At 43.1% G+C, this 17,162-nt stretch overlaps 1 protein-coding gene across 2 annotated transcripts in view; it reads left to right on the top strand.

The window, feature by feature from the left end:
• Positions 1 to 17,162, top strand: part of Syndig1 (synapse differentiation inducing 1) — a 118,090-nt gene that overhangs the window by 29,432 nt on the left and 71,496 nt on the right. Inside the window, exon 2 of one of the 2 annotated variants that reach the window (XM_076848891.2) lies at positions 15,725 to 15,862. The exons of the other annotated variant lie outside the window; for it this stretch is intronic. Coding sequence (XP_076705006.1) covers positions 15,725 to 15,862 — 138 coding nt within the window. The remainder of the gene's footprint in view (positions 1 to 15,724; positions 15,863 to 17,162) is intronic. 2 annotated transcript variants of the gene reach the window in all.

The following is a 17,162-nucleotide window of genomic DNA, read 5'->3' as shown; positions in this document are numbered from 1 at the left end:
AAAAGAAAAAGAAAAAAATATCCAATGCTCTATCTCCAAAGGAAAGAATTCAATTTGAAGTATAGTTTTTCCTGCTAAAAGGAAACACTTGTAAGGAATTTTTTTGCCTTTTTATTTTTGAGATCATTTTGGACTTATAGAAAGCTGCAAGAATAATACAGATAATTCCTATATTCTTATCCCCAATTTCTCTCAATCTTAAGAGTTGACCATACTTACTTTATCATTCTATTGATATTTTTTTTCCTGAGGTATTTGCATGTAAGTTATAGGCATAATGTTCTTAAGTGAACCATATATATTTTCTCAAAAGTAACTCAATTATAAAGTTCTGGAAATCCGTATCGTTACAATACTGTCATCTAATCTATAGACCATATTCAAATTTTTGCATTTCTTTCAATATTGTCCTTTAGCAAAAGGAAAACAAATTCAGTCCAGGATCCCACTGCGAATCCCACATTGCATTTTATTGTCCTGTCTTTTTGTCTTCTTTAATCTGGAAAAGTCCCTCTATCTTTCCTTGTCCTTCATGACCTCAACTATTTGCAGAATACAGGTCAGTTTACATTATAGGCCAGCCGACAACTTTGGTTTGTCTGATGATTTATTGTGATTGGATTCAGGTTACTGCATTTTTGACAGAAACATCACTGTGCCCTTCTAGGGCATCCCGTCAGGAGACCTGTGGCATCTCTTTGCCCCATTGCTGGTGAGGGTATCTCTGGTCACTTGTTTTGTTGTCTGCCAGGTTTCTCACTGGCCACTTCACAATGTTGCTTTGTCTTGTGGGGAGGTACGGTGAGACTACGTAAAAATCCTGGTTTTCATTAGTCATTCACTGACAAATAAATAATCAATTCATTTGACAATGTCTTACTCATACTTCCTTCTATGTTTATTAGTAGACATTCTGCAATGAGGAAAAATTTTACCTTCTGCATTTATTTTCTTACTCATTTTTTACTTTATTTCAGGTCAGACCATCAATTCTTATACATTCAAGGGGTTAGTGTTAGTATTTAGTGTGTATTTATTTTTATGCTCACCTTATTCTAGATTTGATAGCAGGAACTCCTTCAAGTTGGCTTCTGGGTGCTTTGGATGAAGGAGATCAATCTTAATCATTTTTTAATGGTCATTTTCTGATCCAACAAGCTGTTCTAAGTTACATCTTGTAATCACCAACCCTAACACTAAAATCAGTTGTTTATCTAAGGAGCCCTGGTTGGTTTAATTGGAGAATGGTATTTAGAAAGCAAGATCTGGGGGCTAGGTGTGCTCAGTGCTACTTGGGTCATGGTTTCTCAGCATATTGAGCAGAGAAATGTATGTATATCACATAAGCATGTCTATGTAACCATATGCATAAACACATATAGTCATGCACCACTTAGCAACAGGGATACAGCCTGAGAAATGTGCCATTTGGTGATTTTCGTCATTGTACAAACATCACTGAGTGGATATACATAGTCAAAGATGGCTATATTGTTGTGAGGTGATAAAATCTTAGGGCACCAACATTGTATATGTGGTCCATAATTGATTGGAATGTCATGTGACATATAATAGATATTCTCTTATATCTATGTAGATATGATTTGTATTTATCCATATTCTCTTACAATACAATCAGTTCATGTTGATATCTCTAATTGTGTTTTACATTGAATTGCATTACACTCTAGTGGTGTATCCATTTATTTAACCACCAATCTTTGAATGAAGTTGTTTCCAATATTCGACAGTTACCTTAATGCTGCAGTGAATAATATTGTGCATGTGTGTTTTTATATTCTTGGAAATGAAACTTCAGTATGCATTCCTAGAACTGGGATTGCTGAACTCTTTCCCCTGAAATTCTGTAGTTTTGTTATACATTGACAATTTTGCTTCCTGAAGTTTGCTCTAATTGAGAATCATCCCGTATCTATGCATTCTAATAATATAATTGGATGTAATTTTTAATTTTTGACAATTTAACAGGTGAAAATTTATATATTAGTGTAGTTTTAATTCCCTAAGAATAAGTGAGGTCAGGCATCATTTCCCCCCTGACATGAATTTTAGTGATCCAGTGCCAACCCTGCACCTGCAGGATTGTGGAAGTGAGGCAGTCTATAATGACAAGAAGGCTAGTCTAAAAGTAGATATCCTAGTTCCAACTTTACCTTTAAGCCAACCCAAATCCAGGGTGCTAAAGCTATTTTGGACTTTACATCCGAAAACAGGAACAGGATGGATTACGTGCTGAGGTCTCCAGATGAACATAACATAAACCAGGAATATAAAAATCCCAAATGGACAATCATTGCCTCAGGCAATATAGATGTAGCTCTTATGTGCATAGAATCACCCATGTGAATAACACAGACTTTAAGCAGAGATACACATTTAATAACTGTGTCAACAGTTACTGACAACTCAGCATTTAGTGGTGAAACCAACCCCTCTGAGTTGGCCATAAAAGTCTGTATCCCTTAGGTTGATGTGGGATATACTCTGATTTTCTGAAGCAGTGTAAAATGGACTGTGGAAGTCCCACCTCATGCTGTGCTCCATCTCATTCTCTGCAGCCCTGTGTGTGCTGTACTCATGGCCATTCCAGGACCTTTGCACATGCTGCACACTCTGCACACCGATCCTGGACTGAGCCAGGGGCCAATAGACAAGAGTCTTCATTTCTTCGCAGAAGTCCACTGTATGCTATAGTTTGGATGTTGATGTTCCCCAAAGGCCCATGTGCTAAAGGCATAATCCCCAAAGTGGCACCTATTGGGAGGTTATAGAACCTTAAGAGGTGGGGCCTAGTAGGCGATGCATAACTCACTGGGGGCATGCTCTTGAAGGGGAGAATGAGATCCTGGTGCCCCGCTCTCTTCCCTTTTCCTCTCCTCCCCTCCCGTCTCCTCTCTTCTCCTTTCCCCTACTCTCCTCTCCCCCATTCTCCTCTCTCTCTGGCTTGTGATGTTTACTCTGCCATGAATTCCTGCCGTGGTGTGCTCCCTCTCCACAGGCCCAAAGCAATGGGGCCAACAAATTATGGACTGAAATCTCTGAATCTGTGAGCAAAAATAAAACTTCACTCTCTATAAGTCAATTTTTCAAGTGTTTTGCTACAGTGACAGCTGACTAATGCAGCGTACTATGCAATTATATCTGTCATCTCTATAAAATATGTAATATATGGCCAATGTACTGATCTTTTGCTATGCCTTGGCCATTTTTTTAGGGGGGGGGTAGGTACCAGAGGTTGAACTCAGGGGCACTTGACCACTGAGCCACATCCCCAGTTCTATTTTGTTTTTTATTTAGAGACCGGGTCTCACTGAGTTGCTTAGCAACTTGAATTTGCTGAGGCTGGCTTTGACCTGGTGATCCTCCTGCCTTGGCCTCCTGAGTCGCTGGGATGGCAGGAGCACACCACCCAGCCTGGCTACGCCTTGGCCACTTTTATCTGAATCCTGTAGTTTTCCTTTACACCAAGCCTTAGAAGCTTGATGCCAACTCTGCCTTTGAAGCTATGTCATGTGCATTCTCTGCACTCGCTCGCTTGGTGGTGGTGATGGGGTTTCTCATTCTGCTCTCCTGTTCATCCTCTCATGTCCTCTCAAATATCCCCCGAGTGTGATGTCCTGTTCCACATAGGATTAGCCCTAATTGAAGTTTCAGGGGTATCCAGCACCCCCACTTCCTCCGCTGGTTCTGGAGAAGGGGTTTTCAGAACCCCCCCCCCCGCCCTCTGGATTGTCACTGTTGAAGTTAAACCCCCTTTGCCTGACTTCTGTCTACCTCAGGGCAAAACATGGGAGAACCTCTGCCTTTGGAAAGGACTACTGGTGGAGGCAGCTGATTCCAGTGGGATTACTCCAGGGACGTACCTTCTACTCTCTTCCTGAGGACCCCAGCAGGAGCAGGCTTCAAGGGCCTGTGGTGACGGCTGACTTGGCAGTCCCCTCTATGGCTGTGTTCCTTGCCTGGGCCCCCTCCTCTTTCAACCACATTTCCTGAGTGGACCTTTGTTTTAGTCCACTTTCTATTGCTATTAACACCACACCACAGTGTTATGGGTTTTGTTTAGAGGTGAGATAATTGGATTGTGACAGTTGTGACCTAGTCAGCCCAACCTAAATTGAAGGGACTGACTGGGTGGTAACTCTAGGCAAGTGGGACATGGCTGGAGGAGGTGGGTCTAGGAGTATGCCCTGGAAGGATGCATTTCCCTGAGGCCCCCCCCCTCTCTCTCTCCTTCCTGGTTGCCATGAATGGAGCAGTGCTCCACCACCACTCCCTTCTGTCATGATGTTCTGCCTCACCTTGAGCCCAGGGAAATGGACTCAACCCACCATGGCCTAAACCAAAATTGTGAGCCAAAACAAACTTTCCCTCCTCTGAGTTGTTCTTGTCAGATAGTTTGGTCACAGCAACAAAAAGGTGGCTAACATGCACAGACTGGATCAATTTTAATAAAAGGGATACTTTGGCTCGTGGTTCTGGAGGTACAAGATTGAGGGACCCCATCTGACAGTGGTACTCATTTTTTTTTTTTATTTTTTAGTACTGGGGTTTGAACTCAGGAACATTCAAACAGGGAGCCACATCCCCAGCCCTATTTTGTATTTTACTTAGAGACAGGGTGGGTCTCACTGAGTTGCTTAGCAACTCTCTTTCACTGAGGCTGGCTTTGAACTCTTGATCCTCCTTCCTCAGCCTCCTGAGCTGCTTGGATGACAATGGTACTCTTACTGGCAGAGTCCCAGGCAGCTCAGATCAGCACACAGAGCATGTGGGTCTCTTCTGGTCACTCTGTCTCTTATAAAGTCACCAGAATTCAATAGGGCTGCACCCTAATGACCTTATCTAATCTTAATTGCCTCCCTAAAGCCTCATTCTAAATGCTCTCGTGGCATTAAATTTTCACCCTCTTTCTACCATTAACATATGACTTTGGGGGTTAAGTTTCTGACACATGTATTCTAGAGACCCATCCAAACACAGCAACCTCCCAAGAAAGCAGTTGCACCTGAATTCTTTACCCAAGATCTGCTTCTAGGGGAATCCAAACTGAGATGGATCCCAAGAAAACATTTGCTGAAGTTGCCCTCCCAGGATACCTGAACACTGAAAGCTAGGGAAGAATGTAACCTGATCAGTGAAGTCGTGGAAGTGTCCATTAGAGCAGGGAGCTGAAACTCCAGTCCTCAGTTCTTGTGTTTAAGTGAAAGTAAAGTAAAAGCAAAGTAAGACTCAAGCAGACAGCACTCTCAATAGAGAGTGGGTCATCTCTGAGCAGAGACAGACAAAATAAAACTGCTGCTTCCAAATTTATTACTGTTTGACGTTTGTCGGGAGAACTGGGTTCTACCTTCTGCACTCTTTGCCAGTCAAGTAGTTAACTCTTTCCCATGGGCAGTGGAGATTTTGACCTGAGTTGGTCCTTTCTGGAACTGTCATGTTGGCCATCCTATTCATGGTGGCTTCATCTACAAGTCAATCCTGTGTTAATGTGGGTACTGAGGTCAGTGCCTGGTCAGAAGTTACCTTAGTGCACGTACGCTACTAAAGAAACCTCCCTTCCAAGACACCTATGGCCATAACTCCTAGTTTTGCCTTGACCTCAGATGACCCTGTCAGGAGTTAGTTCATTAATCCTTCTTTCTTGATACATTTCCCCAAATGGCCCCTCAGTTAGCTCCTTTTGTTTCCATTTGCTTACTCTCAAGGTCTGGTGCCAATGATTTTCTGTAGGTTATCTGCTACTAGTTATTTACTCAGCTACCTTGGCAATAATTTTAAAAAGATAACTTAAAGTAAACCCATAACTTTGTTATGCCTTCCACTGTTCCTTACCAACTACTACCTAACAGAAGAAGCTTCTTATCTGTTATGGTTTGGATGTGAGGTGTCTCTCAAAAGCTGTGTGAGACAATGTGAGAAGGTTCAGAGGAGAAATTATTGGGTTGTGAGAGTCTTAACCTAATCAGTGAATTGATCCTGCTGGGGTTAACTGAGTAGTAGGGTGTGGCTGGAGGAGGTGGGAATTGGGGCATGGCTTTGGGTAAATATTTGTATCTGGCCAGTGGAATCTCTCTCACTGCTTCCTGATCATCCTGTGAGCTCTTTGCCTCTGCCACCCTCCCCTGCCATGATGTTCAGCTTCACCTTGAACCCAGAGGAATGCAGTCAGCTTTCTATGGACTAAGACCTCTGAAACCATGAGCCCTCAAATAAACTCTTCCTCCTCTACAATTGTGCTGGTTGGCTCCTTGTGAAAAAAGCTGACTAAAACATTATCCTACTCTAACCATGGGATTCCATATCTATAACTAAGTACTTCCATGAATGGAGGAATATTCAGTAATAGTCTTCTAATAAAGTTTTTTGTCTTATCACACGAGACCTTCAGAAAGACACACCAAGAACACCAACAGGGGTGAATCTTAGTGAATTTTGCTTTCTTTGCCTGCTCCTTACAGAACATTATGGACCCTGGAGGCCACAACCATGCTCAGATCTAATTAGACACTTCTTAGGTGACAGATTAGTCTGCATTTTACCCTGGACAAATAACATTAGCAGAAATTTCTCTCTTGACAGTTGTTCTGCATGTACAAACACCTGTCACCCCCAGAGCACTGAAACTATCCCCATGGAAATTTGAGGTGCATCCCCAGCCTCGCTCAGTGACTTTTAAAGGAAATTTGGTGAGGGGTGGGTATAGGAAAATAGGTAGGAATGGCACTAGTTTGATGATCTCAAGATGATTTCCAGTGGTCTGTTCATTATTAGATCAATGGTCAGTGCTGGAAGGACCCTAAATTATAGATCCCTCAAGATACCATGTCTCTCTTTGCTTAATCTATTAACTGGAAAGTTAATTAACAAGGCACAGGTAGATTTATAGATTTTCCAGGAATTTGGGAGTAACAGGCCTGCAAGGGAGACTGGCTTGGGGAGTGACATGCCTGGAAAAACATGCAGGACCGCTGAATTAAAATTCCATTCTCGTATCCTTGTCTGGCTCCTTTTTACCTTTGTTATTGTTGTTGTTCCCCCTCCACTATCTCATATATATAGGGGCTTTTCCCCAGAGTTTGCTTTCTCGGATACTTTTAGTCAGCTTTTGTGTGTGACCAGAAGACATACAAGGACAACATAAATGAAGAAAAGTTTATTTCAACACATAGTTTCAGAAGTTCAGTCCATGGTTGACCGACTCCATAGTTCCAGGACTTGAAGTGAGGCAAAACATGGTGGCAGGGGGCTGGAGTTGTGGCTTAGTGGTAGAGCCTGGCATGAGTGAGGCCCTGGGTTCGATTCTCAGCACCACATATAAATAAATAAATAAAAATTTTAAAAATAGAAAAAAGAAGGGCATGGCAGAGAAAAGCAGATTGGGACATGTCAATCGGGAAGCAGAGAGAGCTCCACTCACCAAGGAAAAATATAAACCCCAAATGCATGCCCCTTGTGACCAACCTCCTCCAGCCACACCCTACCTGCCTACAGTCACCACCCAGTTAATTCATGTCCGTGGACCAATCCACTCATTAGGTTATGACTCTTATAATCTATCTAATCATTTTACCTCTGAAAGTTCTTGCATTGTCTCACACATAGCTTTTGAGAGACCCTTACATCTTAACCATAGCTAAGACCTAATGCCTGCTTTAAAGAGCTGAATGATTTTAAAAGGGAATTAAAATCTCACATAATCAAGTGGACTGATCATGAGAGTAGAGTCTTTGAGGGGATATGGTAGGAGCTAGTTTCTGAAGCACCCATGACCAAGGAGAAAAACTCCTCAAAGGAGAACAATAAAATTTGAAGATATAGAACAAGAAACATTTTTTTTTTGCTTTTAGTTTTGGTGAGCCCCAAAGCTGTGTCTGCTGAGCAAGCTTTGTTTTGCTTTTACACAGCAAACAAACACACTCTGTGCATTTATTTCATAAAGAATCTGTTAGTAAGTAACAATCAGATATTTACAGTCATGAATTCTGTCCCTAGAATCAAATTGGAAACCTCCAAAGACAAGGACAGAGTTGGGCATGAGCACAGGGAGGGGTTTCTGTGCCGTGTCTGCTGCAGCACCACCCACTGCAGACAGTGGGAGCTTCCTCTCAGTCCTTCTAGGATGTGCAAGATGCTTGTGTATTATTTGATTTCCCTTCTGAATTAATGTTATCTTTTCCTCTATCTTCAAAAAAATTCCATATTTTAGGCTCTTAATCAGATTAGTGTCTTCTAAAAATACAGTACCTCCTTCCTCAGGGAATAAAAAATCATTTAGGGAATACTGGACTAGATATTACCAGGAGGGGGAAATTGTGTACTTCTGGGTGATGCATTAACTCACACATTTCCAAATTTTGTTATTTATTTTTAGCTGAATGTCATTTGTTTTGTAAGTTTGCCTGATAACCCAAAATACAGGGAAACAGCTGGTTGAAACCAGGCAGGGTGGGGCACGTGGAACTGTCCACACCCAACCCCAATCCCACTCCCACCATTACCACATATCACTTTATGGAGACCCAGGCTCTGAGACCACAATGGGAAATCATTGTATTTACTACCTGATGTCCCTCTCATTAACTGACACTTGTCACCTGTATTATGATGGACTATTCCTCCATTGAGCAAATGGAAATTAATTGATGGCTGCGGGTAGTTTTCCACTTTTAGGAGCAGGGAAAATGCATAGAATATGATACTGAGCAAAATTGAACATGTTTCTCTCTCTCTCTCTCTCTCTCTCTCTCTCTCTATATATATATATATATATATATATATATATATATATATGTATATATATATAGTGTTTCTGTGAGTTAAATTATCTGATTAATAGAGACTTGATTAACAAAGAATAACTTAATTCCCAGATTTCAGGAATTAGAATAGAGTGTTAAAACATCTGACATTGTACTAACACTATAACAAGTCATCTTGCCAGGATGATTCAGAGCTCTAGTTTGGGGGTAATGGTGGTTGAGCATTCCTGGGGAGAATCAGGTTGTTTCCACCTTGGGCTCTTTGGATGTGTCATGGGGACAGCTGATCACAGAGTACGTTCCTCTCATGGCTGGGGCCAAAGCCAGGTCTGGCTTTTGATCTGTTTTGCTTCTTGTCATGACAGATTCCTGGGTTCTGAATTGGAAGATTCTTCACTGGTCTGAGGGTAGAGATGGAAGAGAATAGCAGACATGAACTTGGAATTGTTTCTAGAATGTTCCCTACTCATATAATAGAGAATAGTAATTTCCTGAGTCCTAAAGACTCCCCGAATCATACCTCAGGCCTGAGCTGGCTGTTGGCCTTCATCGTTCCAGGCTCAGGACACCTGCCCATTCCCTTTCTCCTTCTCAACCTCCAATCTCCCTCCCTCTTACACACAGAGATTTTTCTAGGAATCCCTACATCTTCAACTCTTTTGAGAAAGCCCTGGAGCTCTTCTCAGCTTCTTCTCCCATTATACAACTGACCTATCCAAATGCCAACAGCTGCATTTGACAGAAACACTTTTTGGGGGAGGAGGGGGATACTGGGAATTGAACTCAGGTGTGCTTTACCACTGCGCTGCATCCCCAGCCATTATTATTATTATTATTATTATTATTTTAAAATTTGAAAGTAGATCTAAGTTTCTTAGGGCCACACTAAGTTGCTGAGACTAACCTTGAACTTGGGATGCTTCTGCTTCAATTTCTTGAGCCATTGGGATTACAGGTGTGTGCCACAATGCATGGCACCAGACACACTTTTTAAAGGAAGCAGCTTTAAGACTGAGAGGTTTTGTTGGTCCACTTTTGCTTCTATCTCACCAGCATATGATATATATTCTATCTACAGGAAAATTACTACATACTGGAAGAAGCTAAAAGCATATGCCTAAAATAATTAGTGAATTTTTAGGGCAGTTTATCTTCAGATACTAACAGTGGCTTTCCAGTGTTCTGTGTTATTGAACCCTACATATTTCTGAACCATACATATATCACACATAATAGAGCCTCAGGAGATGTATATGGGATTTTTTGCTTTTTATTTTTGCAGAACTGAGGATCAATTGAACCCAGGGGTGCTCTATCACTGAGCTATACCTCCAGCCATTGTTATTTTATTTTGAGACAGGATCTTGCTAAGTTGCTGAGACTGACTTTGAACTTGCAATCCTCCTGCCTCAGCCTCCAGAGGTGCTGAAATTACAAGCATATGCCACCAACCCTCAGCAATGTCTGGGGGTTTTAATGTGATTCAGTTTCAAGTAAAGCAGAGATCAATGGGCTTCGAAATATGTGAAATCCTGATGCAGGGAAGATAATCTGATGGGGTGTAGTAAAAATTGAATTTTCTGCAGCTAGGCTGTCATGGAGAAGCCCTAAGTAGATACAAGTGGACACCTAGGACCCAACTCAATGGTCAAGTCAGGGAAGATGATTTCAGCTCCAGCCCTGAAAGATCCTCAGGGCTCCTCACCCAGATATCAGCCTGTCCTGTGTGATTCACTGGGGTTATTTCCTTCCATGCTGGTGGAGCTCTTGCATGGAGGCATCAGAGGCAGCACGCCCACACTTCTACACTCCTCTGATGTGGACAGAGCATGTCTCTCCCCTCCAAGAACATCGGGGTGCCATTAATAAACAGGGCAGGCACAGAGAGCTGCTTGCACTTGCCTGTTTCCTTGCTGTATTTTAGCATTGATTCTGTTCATCAGCTGCTCTAGAGCCATCCTAGGTAAGGCAGCCTTGAACCTGGCCAAGTCATCATTCTTACCCACCCCTCCAAACCCAGTGGTCTCACCTGGGTGAATGGTGAGGATGTATGTTCTGGAGAACATAGGAGGGCATTTCAGGGTAGTGTACGAGCAGGCAAGGTCAAGCAAGAGGACTGAATGCAGCATATTTATGAGCAATGATAAATCCCAGTGACCACATATCCTTTGGCCACCCCAATGTATTTTGCCCAGATTCCAAGAGTTTTGCACTTTGGTTGTTGCTTTTCATGTTTGGTAAGACAACAGGTGAATCCTTATTTTTTTTTGAATGCATTATAACTATATTATATTATAATTATATTACAGTGGGTTTCATTTTAACATATTCATCAGATTTGATCCAATTTGATCCCTAGAATTTCCTCTTTTTCCCCCCTCCTCCCTTCTTCTGCTCTATTGGTCTTCCTTCTATTTATTTATTTATTTTTAATTGGTGCTTTATAGTTATATTTAAAATTGGAAATGGATTGTGATATATTCACATGCACATAGCATAATTTAGTCTTCATTTATTCAGCAAAGGTGCATTGGGTCCTCTCATGTGCTGGTTAATTTTCTAGGTGCTTAAGATACAGCTGCAAACAAAGTAGGCACAGATCTCTCCCCTCGTGGTGCTTAGAATAAGGGAGTTGAGAAAGTCGGTACTACTGAGATGGAGAGGAGAAACCCCAAGCCAGTAAGAAAATAGAGACGTTGGGGAGACAGAGACGGTCTCTTCAGTATCCAGGGAAAGTTCTGTTGAGAAATAACAGTTGGAGCAAAAGCCCCTCCTGAGGTGAGGAGGCTAGCCATGTGTGTTTGTGGGGGAAGTGTTTCAGGCCAAGGGACAGCAAGTGCAAAGTCTCTGAGGCAGGCAATGAGCACACCTGGCATGTTGGAGGAACAACAGAGGGTTCTTGTACGTAAAAGAGAATACACTCGAGTTTATAAGGATCAGATCCCATAAGACAACACAGTCCACTAGAACCTCCTGAAATGCTGAAAATATCCAAGTGCCTTCTGATATGCTGGTCATTAGACCCCTGTGGCTCTTGGCCACTTGACTACGTAGTGAAACTGAGGAACTTGCTGTTAGTCATATTTTAAGTTTAAATAGCTCCATGTGGCCAGTGGCTGCTCTGTTCAATACAGATGCAAACATTGTAAGCCCCCTCCCCTAGGATCCCACAGTGATATCACACTGCCAGGAGGAGTAAAGCACAGAGAGCCAGGGGAGTAAGAGAGACAGTCTGAAGCCCAGAGGCTTCAGGGAGACCAGGTGACACGCTGAGTCCAACTTGGTTGCCCTGAGACTGTTCTCATAACTCTTGTTCATGGTGCTTCCCTGAATGTGGAACCTTGTGATGTGGCATTGTGCCTGATGTTATGATTATTTTATTAAAATAGTCTAATAAGGAGACTCCCAGAGGACTGAGAGCTATCATCTCTCTAAATAGAGGTGATGTGGATAGGCAGAGAATTAAGGGCAGCAGCCCAACCAGCAGGCACCAGCTCTGGAGCCCAGGATCTTGCTTTGGTCTGCCTGTCTCTGCTTCTTCCAAAGGTTTAACTCAAAATGGAGGGGCTTCCACATGAACCATAATCTCTGAAATGCTTCCCATCTGTCTTTCAGTGATTCCAATGCAATGACCCATAAAGGAGGTTTTTTTTTTTAAGTCAGCTGCTGTGCATGATGAGTCTTTTCTTGGTGTTAGTTGTATTCATTTCCTCTGCTTGGTTGTTGGTATCTACACCACAACATCTCCCACCTGGCTTTGTCTCCCTTTCTCCCTGTTTTGTGGTATGATGCCCACACCCACTGTACCCATGGATCACCTGCCAATGGAAGAATAAAGGAATAAAAGAGCCAGGATGGTATTGGGTGCTCTATTATTTTTCTGAGTCTTGAAAATCAATTTTAATCAACCTGTATTAGTAATTTCGGTGTCATGAACCACAACTTTGCAATCTGAATGCATGCTTCCTTTATGCTTCTGAGTAAGTATCTGTGAAGATTTAATGGCAGAGCCCTGAAACCTATTTCTTTGCTTCCTGGGTATGGTGATGTAACTCTCAGTTTCCAACACCAGGGTCAGTGCTTACATCAGGCCCATGTGCTGAGGAGCAGCAGTCCCAGAGCCCTATGTATGTGACGGGGAAAACCTCACTGTACCACTGTGGCCATTGGCCACCAGGAAACAAACAAATCAAAAAGGTGAAGTTTCAGGGGCAACAGGAAGGAACATGTAGGAGCAATTGAGGTAAAATAGGTTTATGTGTGTAAACCATCTCTTTCCAAAGGTGGCACTCAGGACCTGTCAGGTAACAGGGATCAGAGAGTCAGACAGCCACGAGCTGGGTGGTGCTGTCATTTGGCAAGAATTTCAGTCTCTCCAATAGCTCTGTCCTTGGTAAAATGAACATGACAATAAAAATTGTGATCATTTCCAGAGTTGCTGTGAGAAAGCAGTGAGCTCAAGTGTGTAAAACTCTTTGTAAATTAAAAAAAAAAAAAAAATCCCCCAAACTAAAAATTTAAACAAATATGCAAAGATGGATATATTGTTCTTGTGCAAAGATTTCCATTTGCATTGTCACCACCCATGATGTGAAGCTCACGAAGGTCAAAGTCTGATTTGAGGGCTGGAAGTGGCTGTTCCTGCAGCCTGATTGTCTGCCCTCTGAATCTGATCTGTGGATAGAGGTGAGTTTGTCACAGACTAGTCCTTTTAAACACCAGTGGTCCCCTGACACCCTGAAGTCGCTTGTTTTCAGGGGGAGATCTGGAAAGCATTGAGGTGACAGGGCTATTTGTGTGTGAAGAGGCACAGCCGTGGATACATTCCAATTCAGTGCTGCTCGTTCTTCATTCTGATGGACGATTCCGACTTTCCAGTGGGCTGGGAATCGTTCATCTCCACCTGGACCGTCCACGGTCCTCGCATCTCCCCACATGAATTATGCATCCCTGTGGGCTGTTTCGTTTTCCATCTCTGATGGCCATAATGATGGTAATTTTCATTTCCCTTTACTGTTCTGAAGACCATATGGGAGATGGTGTGCATAGTAAAAAGAATAGAAATTTCACAGACAAGGCTCCTGTGGATGGGATGCGATATAGTCCCAGACATGTTGACAGGACAGTGTTCCAGATGGCAGTGACTCACACCCGGGCAGAGAGTGAACAGTGATCTGCAGGATGGAAGCTTGGCCAGGAGCTGGTCTTGTGGCCTCTGGCAGATCACATCCCTTGTTTTTGGAATGATGCTTCAGATCCCCTCACCTGCAGGTCCATCTGTGTGAGGTGGGGTGAACAGACTGTGTGTTCACCAGTGTCCATCCTAGTACCACCTGGAGAAGTCCTTGCTTATTATCTGAATGAACTCATCAATATTTATGAGCCTATTTTCTCTCTTTTGACTCGAGAAAAGCAAAAGCCTAACAGGGAGCCCCTATTATCTCACCTCAGCACCACTGCTTTCTGAACAGGAATTAGAGACTCTGACTGGCAGGTTTATGTACATTTAACTTGCAAAAATAAGGAAGGACACCATTATCACCTGTGAACCTCCTCAGTGTCTGTGACTAGAATATCTGTGGAGAGGATTCAGGGGGCCCAGGGCAAGTGGGGGGGCAGGCTGGTGTTCACTTGGATGTCCCCTCATAGCCTAAGTACCACCATGGCTTCCTGAGCATCTCTACCCTGCAGCCAGGTCCTCTGCCAACCACTAGCAAAGGGAATTAGGAAGTTAACCTCAAGATGAAATGTACCATTTCTTTTTTTAGGAAATGACGTCTGGAGTAAGCTGTGACTCCATCTTTATATAAAATAAACAGGTGGAAAAGAGTGACCCTGATATTTTGATGAGTCAGAGTGAAGAGAACATGTTTTGATTAGGCAAAACAAAACAAATAAATAAATAAATCACAATAGGAGGCCAGCCAGGGGTAAAAGAAGGCAGAAAACAAAGATGGCCTCCACAGAGACACCTAGGGTAAGAGAGATTTGCAGGGCGTCTGGTACTGAGTACCCTGAGAACACTGATGAGCCCCTTTGGGGAGATTTGGGCAGTGATTCTCATTGCTGGCTGAAGTTGAGAATCATCTAAGCTTCTTTTTAAAAATTTCTAAGTCCAGCCAGTCACCCATCCCCCTAATTCAGAACTCTGAGGACATTCTTGGTCAGGCCTGCACTGAGCCCTACCTATAAATGGTCCCTGACACAGAAAGACTAGTAGCTAAAGGTAGCTTCTTCCAAAGCAGCCGTTATTTTCTTAGGATGGAGCTTAGAGGTGAACACCAGAACCCCCTATGTCCTGACTTGATTCAGAGTCAAAGGAAACTGGAAAGGGAGATTTATAAGATCATGTTCTCCTTTTATACATACTTGTCCTGCAATGTTCTATAATAGTTTAAGAAGTCTTAAAATAAAAAAAGAAAATCCACAAGGGAAAGCCTTCTGAGAGTCCCTAATGCCATCCTCTGATAGTTTCCATGTTCACCCCCACTGTCCTGGCACTAAGATCCCAAAGATCTTTGAAAATAGGTGCTCTTATTAGAGTCCTAATAAACACAACACAGGTAGAAAACATCCTAAGTTGAAACTATGTTCAATACCCTCATATATCCATCATTGATTCAAAATTCATACGTTAAGTCATCCAAAATTGGGGACCATCTGTGCTGAAATTGGTTTCTCTAGGATTTTAACTACTGTTGAACTACCCAGGAATCCTGTGTTGGGATTCCTGCTCTTGGTCAGAGTTTCTCAGTAGAGGCATCATTGTTTTGAGGCTATACGTTTCTAGGCAATCATGGTGACACTAATGAGATAAGCAACAGCAGCTGCAAGAGCAGCTGCAGAGAGCCTGCTTCAGCCAGGAGTGGTACCCACATCTTGGGGCAGCCCGATGATGATTCCTTTACTAATCTTCTCTCCTATTCGGCCTGTTTTCCCTGCAGAGTGACTACTCAAGTGACACAGAGAGTGAGGACAACTTCCTCATGATGCCCCCACGTGACCATCTGGGGCTCAGCGTCTTCTCCATGCTCTGCTGCTTCTGGCCTTTGGGCATCGCCGCCTTCTACTTGTCCCATGAGGTAAGGCCTCTGTCAATCATTTGCACCCAGTGTGTGGTGGTGTTAATGTTAGACACACCCAGGCCAGGAAGAGGAGAGCGAGCCAAGGAAGCCTGTTCATCTCCTGCAAAAAGGGGGTCGGCATTTGAGCAACTGGAGAACAAGCTCAGAAAAGCTGGGGAAGCTCAGGGGGGCTGAGCAGAACCCTTTAGGTTGCTTCATCTCTCAGCATGACATGGCTCTGTCCTTGCCGGGATGGGACTGCCTTCAAGAGGAAGCCTGTATGGCAGAAGCACATGACTACTTGGTAGAGAGCAGATGACCTTTGGGAACTTGACTTTCACTTAGGCCTTGAGTTCACAAAGGCAGACCCAACCCCAGACCTGGGAAGCATAGTGCTCAGATAAGTACACCCTAGAGAACACGGAACTCTGTGAAAATGTGAGTTTTGTTTTCCTTGTTAAAGGCTCATTTATATAAAGCAGATTCTGGTTCCACTGTAGGTCGTGTGTACCAATCCCAGTGAATGCTGTGCTAGTGGAAATGGCACATGTCAGTGTGCATCGGTGTCCTCCCTCCCTCCAGGGGAGACTCATGAAGGTATCAATTCCCAGCCCTTTTTCATTACACAACACCCTCTTGGTTGTCCCCATGTGAAACCCAGATTTTGAAAGACTTTTCCAGCAGAGGAAGATTGTTCATTCAGAAATCATCTCTGTCCATCCAAGAAAGACACTTAGATTATCAATGAAAATGTGAGATTACAGTGTCACCAGAACCTGTAACCATTACCCAACCAAAACTGGTCAAAAGGCAGCATCATTGTCAGCATAACAGTGCTCACAGGGTGTACTTGGGCAGGTAGGGCACTTGGGGAATCCGCCTGTGCATCCTATGAGTCTGGGAGTGAAGCTGCAAATGGCTGACTCTGGCAGGTCCTTTGCTCAAAATATTTTTTTTACTTGGCTTGAAATTGCTTCCCTGGCTGAGTCAAGCAGTTGCTTCTTGCTGGCTTTGGTATTGATGGAATTTGTTTTACTGGTGAGCAAAGAAAAAAACTTGTGTGGTTTTCTTCTTCCCACTTGTATGTCTGGAGTGGTGAAAGTCAAGGATGATCACAAATTGTCTGTGGCCCTCCTGAGAGGAAGTGCCTCTTAGGGACATGAGAGGCAGAGAATTCCTTCTATCTTGGGGTCCCTGCTCTGTGTAGCTCTGTGTTCCTGGTTCTGGAGGAAAATAGAGAGAAGATGAGGAATCCTGTGATGCTGGCCCATCTTTGGCCTGGAGGGTCAGTCTAGGCTTCTCTTCTGTGAACTGATTC

This window comes from Callospermophilus lateralis, chromosome 3 (genome assembly GCF_048772815.1).
Source record: "Callospermophilus lateralis isolate mCalLat2 chromosome 3, mCalLat2.hap1, whole genome shotgun sequence".
Lineage (NCBI taxonomy): Eukaryota > Metazoa > Chordata > Mammalia > Rodentia > Sciuridae > Callospermophilus > Callospermophilus lateralis.
Note: the sequence above shows the minus strand (reverse complement) of the source record. Positions and strands in the feature narration are given on the sequence as shown.